Below are 13,345 nucleotides of genomic sequence, written 5' to 3' on the forward strand. Positions count from 1 at the left end.
AACAAACAAGAAGTTAATTCTTCAGAAGATTCCCAGCTCAAATTTTGCTTAATTTGATTGTGAGTGAAGACAGGAAGTCTGCCAAAAAAAGCAACACATCCAAGCATTTTATCTTGGGCGTCAATACAACAAGCAGTGATTATATGAAAATGTTTTGATATAAATTAAGTAAATGAAGTATTTGCAATTCAAGAATGAAAACACACATTATTACAGGTCTTCAGCTTTGTCTGCATCGTTATACACAGGAGACCAACGGGCTGGAATGCAGCTCTGCGGAATCACAGAATCATAGAATCACCAAGGTTGGAAAAGACCTAAAGATCACCCAGTCCAACCGTTCACCTATTCCCAATAGCTCCTACTAAACCATGTCCCTCAACACAACATCCAGCCTTTCCTTGAACACCCCCAGGGTCGGTGACTCCACCACCTCCCTGGGCAGTCCATTCCAGTGCCTGACCACCCTTTCTGAAAAGTAATACTTCCTCATGTCCAGCCTGAATCTCCCCTGCCGCAGCTTGAAACCATTCCCTCTGGTCCTATCACTAATGGCACAAGAGAAGAGGCCAACCCCCAGCTCACTACAACCTCCCTTCAGGAAGTTATAGGAAGGAGCTCACAGCTCTGGCAAACAGTGAGCTGACCATGACCCAGTAAAGCAACCATAGCAGAGGGCTGAAAGCATCTTGGGCTGCATCACCTCAGCTGCCTGCACGTAGAGGGAAGCAATCTTCCCCTCTGCTCGGCACCAGCATGGCCACACCTGCAGGGCTGGATCCAGTTCTGGGATTCTCAGTACAAGAGCAACAAGGAGTCATTGAAACAAGTCCAGCCAAGTGCCACAGAGAGAGCAAAGAACTAACCCTTCAGATGAGGAGCATTGAGAGCTAAGAATCTTCAGCCCTGACAAACGAGAAGGTGCAGGGAACCACTTGGAGGGAAGAGGCAGATTTTTCACAGCAGCAATGGGACAAGAGGCAACAGTCACAAACTGAAACACACGTGGTCCCATTTGAATACAATTATTTTTTCTTTTCATTTTTTAGTTTTTCTTTGTTACTGTGAGGTCAGCCAAACACTGGAAGATATTGCCACAGCAAGGGTGCTGTGAAGTCTGTGGTTGTGGAGATGCTCAGAATCCAGCTGGATGCTTTTCTGAGCAGGCTGTTCTAACTGTTCTTGTTCGGGTAGTGGGGTGACCAGATGATTCTTTCTAACCTCAGTAGTTCAGCGATCCTGTGCAAGTTTTCTGGGTCTATCACTACTCTTACATATCTGGTTTAAATCAAAAAATAATCCAACTGCTAGATTTGCTCCACAATGTTAATAGTGGATTAGTTTAAAAAAGCGTGCAATAGGATTTAGCCTTGGAATAAAAAGCTGTAAGAAAGGAACACTTCCAAATTCATAATAGAGAAAAACTAGGGGAAATTGTAAGAACGGGGAAAAAGGGAATATCTGCATGAAGGCATCAGAGCAATATCAAAGTTAGGGCATTAGACCCCCTAATGACTACCTACATTCATGACAGCCATCCACAGAGGTATCTAAACTCCTCTCACACTTTACTGCTTGACCTGAGAATTCCCAGAGCTCTGTCTATTCCCACTCACCTGTTACTGCACGCCAAGCACACTCACAAGGCAGCCAAGCAAAGCACAGTTGTCACACTTTCCCACAACAGGGCACTGAGATTACAGAGTACAGTTCAGGGATTAGAAGGGGACAAATTACTTTGTTTCTCCAAGAGAGGTGGACAGCAGAGTTCACTCCAGTTGTTGCAGCTGAAACCCACACATCTCCAGGGAATGCTCATCACAGGGCTACTTTGATTACCTTATCTCCCCACTGAGGCTCTTATTCTGCAGAAAAGGATCCAAGAATTACGGCTAGAAAAGAATGTAACACAACCCAAACAACCTCCTGGTTAGGGCACTCAGACATAGCCAAGATTATCTTCTGTCCTGCTCCTGCCCTTCTCGAACACAAACAAGTGAGCACGTGTTACTGCACAACCTCTTCTGTGCCCTAAAACATACTAATGCTTTTTCTTAAGTCTATTGATCAATTTAACACTGTTTCCTATAGGAAAAGGAAAGTGCAACCCAGTTATGAATGCATTTGTTGGGGGAAGAAAAAAAAAAAAAGCAATTTCAGTAACTGGTGAGAAGGACTTTAAATGTGCCTAACACCTGACTCTTCAAGCTATTTGAAGAGTGACAACTCCCTAACTTTACAGTATAATTTGTTGTACATCTGCTTAAATACATCCAGAGTAAGCTTTCTCAAAAAGGAAGTTTTCTTACTTGCAGCAATTCAAACCTTGGAGTTGCGTAAGATAACTTCAAACTGAATATTCATCTTCAGAAAACACAAGAATTAAGACCGTACGTGATGAAGCCAGTTCAGGTCAGATTCCACCCAGAATAGGAAAGAATACAAAAATATATATTCTGTATATATAGTACACAATATATTGTAAAGATACAGAAACTTGTGTTTAAAATTAAATTCACGTTCAACATCACTTATTTTCTGTACACCTTAAAATTGCTGCCATCAAAAACCCAATCGTATATTTGTGCCAGCATCAGCAAGCTCATAGCTGCAACAGAACAGGCCTTCTACATGTCACTCAGCAGAGCTTGGTCCCAGTAGCAGCTATTTTAACAGGCTTGGTTCTCTTGTTTTGTTGTTGTTTTTTTTTTTTTTTTTCCTTTGTTTATTTTACATGAAGAAAGTACTGTTCAAATTTACAAGATTGATCACTGGACCGTATTTAAAAGTCAGAGCTTTATTTCCCAACTTGTACAACTTTCTCATGATTTTGCCTTCTTTCCTCATCCCCCTCCCACATAACATCACTAGGTAAGATTGAATCAAAGATAAAATGAAATTAGATGTAGTGCTACTGCATTAAAAATGAAGATTTGGCAGCTATCAATGAAATTCACAGGCATTCAAGTCACAGACATGCTCTGACACTCATACTAGGAAAAGAAGTGCCACAAGGGCACTGACATGCAGTGAACAGCACTGTAGAGTTCTCCTACCTATTTCTTAATCACAGAATCACAGAATCACCTGGGTTGGAAGGGACCTCAAGGATCATGTAGTTCCAACCCCCCTGCCTAGCAGGGCCACCAAACATACACATTCACATCAGGTTGCCCAGGACCCTGTCCAACCTGGCCTTAAACACATCCAAGGACGGGGCATCCACAACCTCCCTGGGCAGCCCGTTCCAGGGCCTAACCACTCTCCTTGTAAAGAACTTCCCCCTAACATCCAACCTAAATCTTCCCTCCTTCAACTTGGATCCATTTCCCCTAGTCCTGCTGTTGTCAGCCCTTTTGAAGAGTTTACTCCCCTCCTGGGTGTAGGTTCCCTTCAGGTATTGATAGGCTGCAATGAGGTCACCCCGCAGCCTTCTCTTCTCCAGGCTGAACAAGCCCAACTCCCTCAATGTAAGGAATTAACTCCCTTAATGTAAGGAAGCAACTTTTGGGAAAAATACCAGCTGCACATGAGGCATGTATTCAGTTTTGTGAGAAGCAGATAAGAGTACCTCACATTAACAAGCCAAGCACTGGCACAAACAGAGATAACTTCCTTCCTCCAATAGACAGAACTTCAACTTCTCTTACCTAAATGAGTCTGTACAGTACCCACTACTAGAACTAGCTAGAAGTAAGAATTTTTACACATCTAGAGAGAGTTTCGGTTTTCTTTAAGACCCCCACTTTGCTAGCCCAATCACTCAATACTGACAGCTAGAAGTCACTTTTTTAGCAACAATAAGAGCAGCATTCAAAGCTACTTCTTCATGCTCATTACAAGAGCAGCACATTTTACTGAAGCACTAAGAGACTTCAAACAATGTCCCCAGAGGTCCCAGAAACTGACACAGGAGAGCACAGCAGCAGCAGCAGCAAGTTGCTGCTCATTTTCCCATCACATTGACGTACCCTCAGTGCAGACAAGCACTGAAGTAAGAACTCAGTTGAGATTTAACAGATCACATGTAGACATCGTTTTTGTTAACATGCTTGTGGTCCTTTCCTTCATAAACACAGCACAGTGAAACGCCCACAAGGACAGTTCATTTGGCCCTGAGGCTGTGGCAGGCCAACGTGGCACACCATGGTGAAATTAGAAAGCATTCTCCTCAGAGGCTGAGGGGCAACATTTGCGTGGGCACAACATCACATCAGCATGTCTGTCCTGGTGCTGCTCCAAGCCACCTGCACGGCTCACCGCCCTGCCCCCAGCACTCGCACAAGGCACGTGTTGGCTCTGCAGTGACTCAGCCCACCTCTGTTGTTCCCAACACCGCACTCTGCAAGCCAACTGCGTGATGTAGTCATCTACTGAATAGCTCTGAGTGATGTTACTGAAACAAAACTAGAAACCCATACCACTGGCAAGCCAAGCAGAAGTTTTACAAGCGGTTTGGCTTAGTAAGACACAGCAATTTGTTTGGCTGCTTTTCATTTACACAATTTGGCCTTTGTCTATCCATCCCCAAACATCAATATTCCAAAAGGAAAATGTCAGTCTGTTCAGAAAATACTGCCTGATAGCCAGTAAGAATGACAGATCAGATCAATCCTACATCCTGAATATCAAAGGCTTCATTTCTCAGAACGTCACCTCTCCTCGCACTCATTTTCATGAGAAGTGCTTTAAGAGCTTTTAAGTGAATAAAGCACTAACGTAAATGGAACAAACAATTAAATTTATGAAATGAATTTGCCAGCCTACATGCGATATCAGCTCAGCCTCAAATGAAAATAAATAGACTTCTTCATACCGCAACGCATTAAAAATTTACAGCAGTCACCCTCACTCCAGTTGGATTTTCAGACAGAATGATGCTGAAGAGTTTTAAGGAAGCTTTCTTACTTTGTAGCAAACGTCAGCATTTACGGCTGCCTGAGCAACAACAACTTCAGTATTTTCAATGAGAAAGGCCAATTTTAAATTCTACTTTAGTTAATGCTGAAGTAATGGAGAAAACAGTATTAAATATTAATTCCATTCAAAAGCAGAATTGACCTGAGGAAATGTAACTAGCCACATAAGCCCACATCACCACCATATAGCAGACTTCTGAAGGCTATTCATACTCGACAGATTGCTATTTCTATGCATTCATGAGCTAATGCTACAGTACATTAGAAAAGACTAGCAGATGAGAAATAGCTTTGCCTTTTTAAAAGCTGTACATTTCACTAAAATCTCCCTTCTACATTACCAGTAAAGGCACAGTGATATTGCTAATTGGATGCTCATACTTCAGCAATGAGACAACTGTAAAGCTTTTTGTGTTTTTAAGCAAGCACGCTGTACCTGTGAAAGCATTCACTGATTACTCAGAGCTGTTCTGAGACAATGGTGTTTTGTTTTAAAATTATGTAGGGCAAGTATAAATATTTATGTGAAGACTATGAGTTCATCTTCAATTTGTGCCAACTGTCATGTAAACAGAGCACAGACACTATCGCGTGGCCTTTCAAAGGATGATATAGGAAGTGCACATAAAACTGAACCGAGCTCATGAAAGCTGCTAACGAATACGGTAACCGTCCACAAAAAGCTAGAAACCACAAATGAAGAGTGAAAACAAAATTAATGTGATTTTTTGCCCACTGGCAGTTAACAGAATGAAACTCCACTGCGAGGCTTAATTCGTTTTATTACCGCTGTGTTTCCCTAAGAGAGCTCAGCATTATAAACAAATCAACAGATCGAGATAAGTTGAAAGAAAAAGGAATACATTTCATTTTTGATGGGTGCCACAGTGCAGAACAGAGACATCAGCGCACCGAGCAGCCGCCTCCTACCACACCTCTCTCACCTCTGCAGTTTGCAGACATATGAGTCACAAAACTGAGCCTTTGGAAAACATTTTAATTCCTCGGTCAAATTAAGCACACATTTAATAAAGTATAGGAAAAGAAGATATAGAAGTGCTTTGTAAGCATCAGCAAATGACATTCTGACATACAAGATCATCATAAATTAACTGACCAATAACAAATTCACTATTTGCTATTTAAACTACACAAACCCATAACCTTCATTTACACTACGAAGAACGGTTAAAACGAAAACAATGGTATCAGTAAGGCTGATGTTGATCAATCACAGCATTACAAGAAACCAGAAGGTACTGTTTAAGCCATAAATGCTGAATCTTTGCATATTTAACTAACATTTAATAGGCAATGAATTTTTACACTGGAAATTAAAACCAATAGCATTCTAAGCACTGTTTAGAAGCTCCCTAAAATCCTGTCATAACCCTAATTCCAAAAGCTCAGCTATGGCTCCCCCCAACATTTCTCTTAGAAATGTTGATTGGACAATGTTTTGCTTTTTTCTCTTGCTCCTGTTACTATGCCAGAATGCATATTCTAAACTAGCTGCTATGTTTTATCCCAGGACATCAAATAAGAAACAAAAAAAACCCCACAAACCAAGTTACAAGTCTAAAGGAAAGCAGCGTTAACTTGCAGATGCGCACATACTTCAAACAAAGCCGGTTTTGCAAGAAAACTGGAAAGGACAAACTTCATACATATAATACTACGTGTTATTGCAGCTTCAAAAATGAAGAAATTTGAATACTTACTGTTTACAGTGCTTATTATGGTAGAATACATCTACTTTAATATATATTAATCAGCCTTCCCACTTCACAGATGGGAACAGAGGGGGGAGGAAACACGGCTTACTCAAATTAAGACTATAAAAGGATTTGAAACAATCAATTACACAAATGCTAGTCTGGGATCTTTATTACTACTAGTTTCTTCTCAGTTTAACCCAAACCACTTCAGCTTTGGTACTGCTAGAGTCACTGAAATTCCTTAATTCTTTGGTAGAAGACACAGCTCACAGGACTTGAGTTCAAGCCTCCACCTCACAGTAAGGAAACAAGGCAAAACCAAAGACAAGAAAGAACAAAAACGTGTTAACTTCTCCTGAGGTCTAAAACATACTCCTAGTTTCCAAAAGAAGAATTTAAAGCTTGCATATCATAGAAGCCAGCAAGTCAGCACAACAGCCTCTGGTGCCAGATGAAAGCTCTAATGACCAGACAACGATTTGTTGATTCAGCTCAGGCTCCTGAACATATGTAGATGTGTCTCACAGTTACAAGGTGTTAATTTTCAATAAACAGAAGATCCACACCAAAAGGCATTTGTAACAGTCTTTGCAGCCATCTCTTGCCCCCACGCATCTCTACAGCTGGGACATCTCTGGGCCGCACAACGCAGCTGCCCGGGGGCGTCTCACCTACGGAGGACCCCAGTCAACGAGCACTCGGATCTGGGTCGAGCACACCAGGCGCAAGGCAGCTTGCGTCTGCAGACTGAGACACAGAAATGTTCCACTTATCCCAACAGGGCAGCTGCCTCATCTCTCCTCACCCACTGTCATCCTCTCCAGCAATACAGCTCTGAGCGGTGCACTGTAAATGTCTGACACTTATCCCAGTCCACGATGAGGCCGCTGTGCCCAGCAGCCCAGCAAAAGAACGGTTTTGGTCAGTTTTCTGAGCAGAGCTGACTTATCAAGCAATCAGACAAGCACTGACCCAGCAAAAGAGAAATTACAGGAGCCGGCAGTCAGGAACAGGCCGGCCTCTCCGAGCAGCAAAGGGTTGGTGGAGCCCATCGTGCAAAACTTTGTGTACAGCCTCAAAACAAAGAACCAATTCAGGAAAGGCAGCCTCTATAGCATATACTTTTCCTTCTTTTCTTGAAGAGTCAACCAGCCCCTGGAGTACAAAGCAGGGCAGTGGGATACATGGCACCCTCTTAACAGCTGCAAGAGGGAACCCTAACTTCGGAGCAGAGATCAGGCTAAGGAACGACCAAGAAATGTTTTTTTCTTCAGAGACTAAAGGAAGAACATATTCAAATCTATATAAATAGCAGAAAAACTCTCAAGGAATTCATACCTCAACGTACTTGCAATTTAAATAATCATTCTCAGAAAGTACATGAGTCACCTTACTTTTCAAATGATGCTACTTCATGGCAGAGTTGTAAAAAACATCAAAAGCTAAATGGCAAACTTCTACATCTGCCATCCAGGATAAGGGAAAAAAGTTCTTTCAAGAAGGCTTCACAGAACATGGAATTAATCTTGAGAGCAAGAATCATCAATTTGCAAATGATTACATAGAAATGCAATCAGTTGGGTTTCATGTAGAAACAGAGGTACATCCATATGTATGTACTGGAACAGGTTGCCCAAGGAGGCTGTGGATGCCCCACCTCTGGAGGCATTCAAGGTCAGGCTGGATGTGGCTCTGGGCAGCCTGGTCTGCTGGTTGGTGACCCTGCACATAGCAGGGGGTTGAAACTCGATGACCACTGTAGTCCTTTTCAACCCAGGCCATTCTGTGATTCTGTGATTCTATGATACGAACATTACACACAGCTGAGACCAGAATTTCCTTTACTGCCCCCGAACCTGACCAAATAAAACATTGATTTCTAAGCTACCGAGTTTCATTTACAAATCACTGAAGATGCAACCGCACATAAAGCTGCACTAAGGTGGATGGGCATTTCTTTCCTCTTCATGAGGAACTGGAGAGGGCACGGCTTTGCTGACATAATGATGAAGTTTCAAGAAGAATCCTTAATTTTGAACAAAAGCGATGCTTCCTTCTCTTCCCCCATCGTTCTGGCTTTGAAGAATAATACCTTCATTTCAAAAAAACAATATAATTTTTAATGTAAAAAAAAAAAAAAAACCATCAAAAAAGGTGCTTGCATTTTAAATAGCAAAGATTGTTTGGGGAGCAGGATTCCTATACTTGACATAATAGGCAAACTGCATAAATCACTGGATAATTTCTTACCCTACCTGCCACTGAGACATGTTGGAAGCTCAGCGTACGCTCGCTGACAGACAAAACATCTCTGGAGAAGTGCCATGCAGAAAGCTGCACAGGGACACTTACAGTTTTTAATTGTCAGTTTGACTGACTTCTCCATGCTTCGTTATAGCCAGTGCCGTACCAGCGCAGCTTCACAAAGCACACAGCCTCAGAAAGCTAACTCCGTGATTATTTATTTCTCAAGCATTTCAGACAACATTACACTGTGCAAACAAAAGCTGCATCACATGCTTAAAAAAAAAAGCGTAAGTTCATTCAAATCTACTTCAAACCCAGTACACAAGAATAAGTGACATCTATGCAATGCCCCTAGATCAAGTTGAGTACACGAGTCATGGATAGGATAAAAAAGGACAAAGACTTCCATGCTGACAATAGGATTTCTGCACAGTCCAGACACATTCTAAGAATAACTAGCTGTACATCAGGGCCACGTGCCTGCCCACACCACACACCTTTAACCTTACACAGACAATATGTATCATTATGATAAAAGAAGGCAGGACACGGCTGACTTAATAACTGTGAAAGAGCATCAAAAATTGGAGACTGAGAAGAATCACAGAATGGCCAGGGTTGAAAAGGACCACAGAGGTCATCCAGTTTCAACCCCCCTGCAATGTGCAGGTTTGCCAACCACCAGACCAAGCTGCCCAGAGCCACATCCAGAAGAATGCCAAGGGTTAGGCAAGGACACCAGGTAACATCAGAAGACAAAGCCCAGAGCTTACACAGGTGCAAGGAGCTACTGGATAGCCTCAAGGAAAAGTTGAGCACACAGCGAGGTAAAGGCGTTTTTCTGCTAGAGTATATTCCATACAAAGCAGAAAGGGACAGGCGGCTTAGGGGGGCATTTATAAGAACAAATGAATAGGTAGATACAGAAATGAAGGGACTGACAGTTTGTCTGTCTTCTGCAAAGCACCAAGGAAACTATGAAGCCCACAGCACACAAACACACGTTACAGTCTTCTGTTCAGCAGACTGTAACTGCACAAGGCTGTGGCCGGGTGCTCAGCCTGTATACAGAGCAACTAAACCCAGAGCGTAGGCTCATAACCTCGTAAGGCACATCACAGTGTTTGCCAGAAGAAAGGAAACATACATTTACTAGCATTAATATATGGACAACAGTAAACCGAAGTGGTTATCTGGAGATGGACAGTGCAGGATGAATGCTCCAGCATCACACAGAGCATAATGGGGCTGGCACACATCTGTCAGAGCTGCGGGCTGCACAGCACTGAGGCACTCTCCTGACTACACACGGGAAGGCAGCAAAGAGCCTCTAACACAGCAGTGAATACTGCCAGCACGACACAGCCTCCACTAAGCATGGTTTTACACGCGTCCTAATGAAGTCACAACAATTTCAACGCACAGGCTGGAAGAGAGGAGCAAGAAGCCAATTCACCCAGAACTTTAAGATCTCAGGCCGTGGCGTTTTCCTTCAGAAACCCGGCAGCAGCCTCCTGTCGCTCCAACCAATGGAAGGAGTCCTCGGAGCGGAGCGCAGCTGGGAGAGGACAGAGACCTCCCACGGCCCGTCCCTTTGTCACCGGCCGGCAGCACGCAGCCAGAGCCCAGCACGGCGGCTGCCAGCTCCTCCGAGCAGCCTCCCCCACACACCTGGGGCTCTCGAGCAGCTCGGTATCACTGCCCTACTGACTATGCGGCAGCACAGTGACTGCTGTAACCTTCATGCAGCCCCAGACTTCACAGAGCTGTGGAGCGGTCCATCGCAGCTTATTATCAGTCAACGCGCTTCTTCTATGAACACCTTCAGTAACCAGCGTGGCTGGAACTGAGTGATATCAGTACAAGGGAGTGGCGTTTTGGTCCAGGCGATCAGAGTAATTGCCGGTTCAGAGTTAGAGGCATACACAGAGACATGGTGAGCCTCAGACCTGCACCTTTACTGCAAGGAGCAAGTTCTGACAAACTTACACAGAGCTCCCATAACCCAAACAAGCCACTGCGCTTCCAGCTCTAAACAGCGAGACGCTGTCCTTAAAGGCGTGACAACCGCGTTTTGCCCGTTTTTACAGTTTACAGAGCTGCCTGAATATGTTTTCCTATACCGTGCATTGAGTCGAGAGAAACCCAAGAGCAAAAAAGCAATCAGAGCAAGTCAGCTGCCGAAAAACTGGAAGAGCTCCTCTCTCATTACGGCACGGAAGCCGCGAAGCGCGGTGACGGCAGCCGGATAGCAGCCGGGCACGCACCCCGCTTCCAGCCAGGGCTCTCCGCCCGCTCCCGACCCCGCTCCGTGCGGGGGCCCCGCTCGGTGCCGCGCCGCGCCGGCAGGGGGCACCACAACCGCCAGCCGCCCGTTTTTGTGACGGGGTATTTAAATGTCCGCTGTCAATCACCGCGCACTTCCTACGCCGCCGCCGGGGCTCCCCGCATAATGGGGACGGCCGCCGGGCCCCGCCGAGCCCCGCGCCGCGAGCCCCCAACTTGCTCCTTTGTTCGGCCGCCCCCCCGGCCGGCAGCCCGCTATTATCCGCGTACAGACACGCGCACGCCAGACGGCCGCCCGGCACCGGGCTTCGGCCGTCACCGCGCGAACAAAACCCGCGGAGACCAGCGGCCCCCGGCGCGCAGCCCCCGCGTCCCGGCGCGGAGCCACGGAGACGCGTCCCCCAAGCCGCCGCAACTTTGGGCACGGGGGCCCGCGGCCGCCGCCGCTCGCTCCCACCGCGTGCCCGGGGCCGGCACCGCGCCGGGAGCGACCCGACCGCGGAGCGAAGGGCGAACGAGCCGGTGAGGTCGTGGCCATTGTCCGCCGGCCGGTACCGGTCGGGGGGTGCCCGCCGCCTCGCCTCGCCCCGTCGTCGCCGCCGTCCCGCGCCCCGCCGCTCGCCGCCGCCCGCCGGCGCCTACCTGCCGTGGAACCAGTCCTTGCAGATGTCGCACTCGATCATGAAGCGACTCACGTCGTAGGGCTCCCGACACACGCAGTACACGGGGGTGGCGGCGGCCGCCGCCGCTCCGGCCATCTTTAAAGAACTCCCTGACTGAGGCGCCCGCCGCTCCTCCCCCGCCCGCCGCCGCCGCCGGCACCAATAACAACAGCGCGCGTGCCAGCCCCACACGCCGCGCGCGCCCCGCCGCCCAGAGGCAGGCGGCGCGGGAGCGAGCGGACAACAGCGCGCGGGGACGCGCGCACGTGCGTCACCCGGCCCCCGAGGGGGGGGGAAGGGGGAGCGAGCCCCCGCGCCTGCGCTCCGCGGGCCGCCCCGCACTTCCCACTGATCGTGCGCGAGGAGCGGGCTCCCATTGGTTGCCGGGAGGGGGAGCGCACGTGCCGCCCTCCCGCCCCTCCCCTCGGGGGGCGGGGAGAGGGGAGGCACGCGCGGCCCGCCCCCCTCCCCCGGGCCGTGTCACGCGGGGAGGCGGTGGGGGAGGGGCAGGGTGCCGCGAGGACACGGAGAGAAAGAGCGCGGGCCACGGCGCGCGCCTACCCTCCATCCCCCCCCCCCCCCCCCTTCCCTTCTTACGTAACCGCGGCGGAAACAGCCGAGCAGCGCCGAAAACACCCGAAGGTCGGGCTGCCCGCGCAGGCGCAAAAGCGTACGAGCGCATACAGGCTCGGCGAGGGGACGGAGGGCTCTGTGGACGGTGCTGTCAAGGTCTGGTGGGCCAGCGCCTTACCCTGACAGACTGTCCGCGCCGACAGCATTGCCGTGTTCGCTCCTCTGCCCCTAACTAACAGCAAGGGGCCGTCCTGTTTCCTAATGCGTCCCTGTATTTCCACAACTCGGAATACAGCCACGGATGCACCACCAATCCAAAGAGTTTAACAGCAGTAGAAAGGACTGGTAAGTAACAAATGGTGGTTTCAAGGTATCTGGAAATAGTATGTTCCAGAGCATCTTCATAGAATCACGGGATCATTAAGGCTGAAGAAAACCACTGAGATCACTCAGTCCAACCATCCCATCCCCCCCATGCCCACTGCCCACGTCCCTCAGTGCCACATCCACACGGCTCTGGAACACCTCCAGGACAGGGACTGCACCACCTCCCTGGGCAGCCTGTGCCACTGCAGCTACACTCCTGCTGAGCAGAAATGTTTCCTAATATCCAACCTGAACGCCCTCTGGTGCCATGAGGCTATTGCCTCTCATCACTGTGCCCAAGGAGGCTGTGAATGATGGAACCCCATCCCTGGAGGCATTCAAGGCCAGGCTGGATGTGGCTCTGGGCAGTGTGGTCTGGTGGTTGGCAACCTTGCACATGGTAGGGCGCTTGAAACTAGATGATCTTCGAGGTCCTTTTCAACCCAGGCCATTCTGTGATTCCTGGAACCATTCACCTTACAGTTGTACATGCAGCCTCACTGTAGCCTGAAAGCAAACAGCTCCCTGCTCCTTAGTTGCTGTTTCTTGAATCGTCGCTTGCTGAATTTTATCT

At 47.6% G+C, this 13,345-nt stretch overlaps 1 protein-coding gene across 2 annotated transcripts in view; it reads right to left on the reverse strand.

The window, feature by feature from the left end:
• Positions 1-11,954, reverse strand: part of KDM7A (lysine demethylase 7A) — a 61,005-nt gene extending 49,051 nt beyond the window's left edge. For both annotated transcript variants that reach the window (XM_042837759.1, XM_042837758.1), the window contains exon 1: positions 11,813-11,954. In XM_042837759.1, coding sequence (XP_042693693.1) covers positions 11,813-11,928 — 116 coding nt within the window. In that variant the 5' untranslated portion in view covers positions 11,929-11,954. The remainder of the gene's footprint in view (positions 1-11,812) is intronic.
• Between the last annotated feature and the right edge of the window lie 1,391 nt (positions 11,955-13,345).

Source organism: Centrocercus urophasianus, unplaced genomic scaffold, assembly GCF_019232065.1.
Source record: "Centrocercus urophasianus isolate 14NV4802_14NV808 unplaced genomic scaffold, USGS_Curo_1.0 seq_73, whole genome shotgun sequence".
Classification (NCBI taxonomy): domain Eukaryota; kingdom Metazoa; phylum Chordata; class Aves; order Galliformes; family Phasianidae; genus Centrocercus; species Centrocercus urophasianus.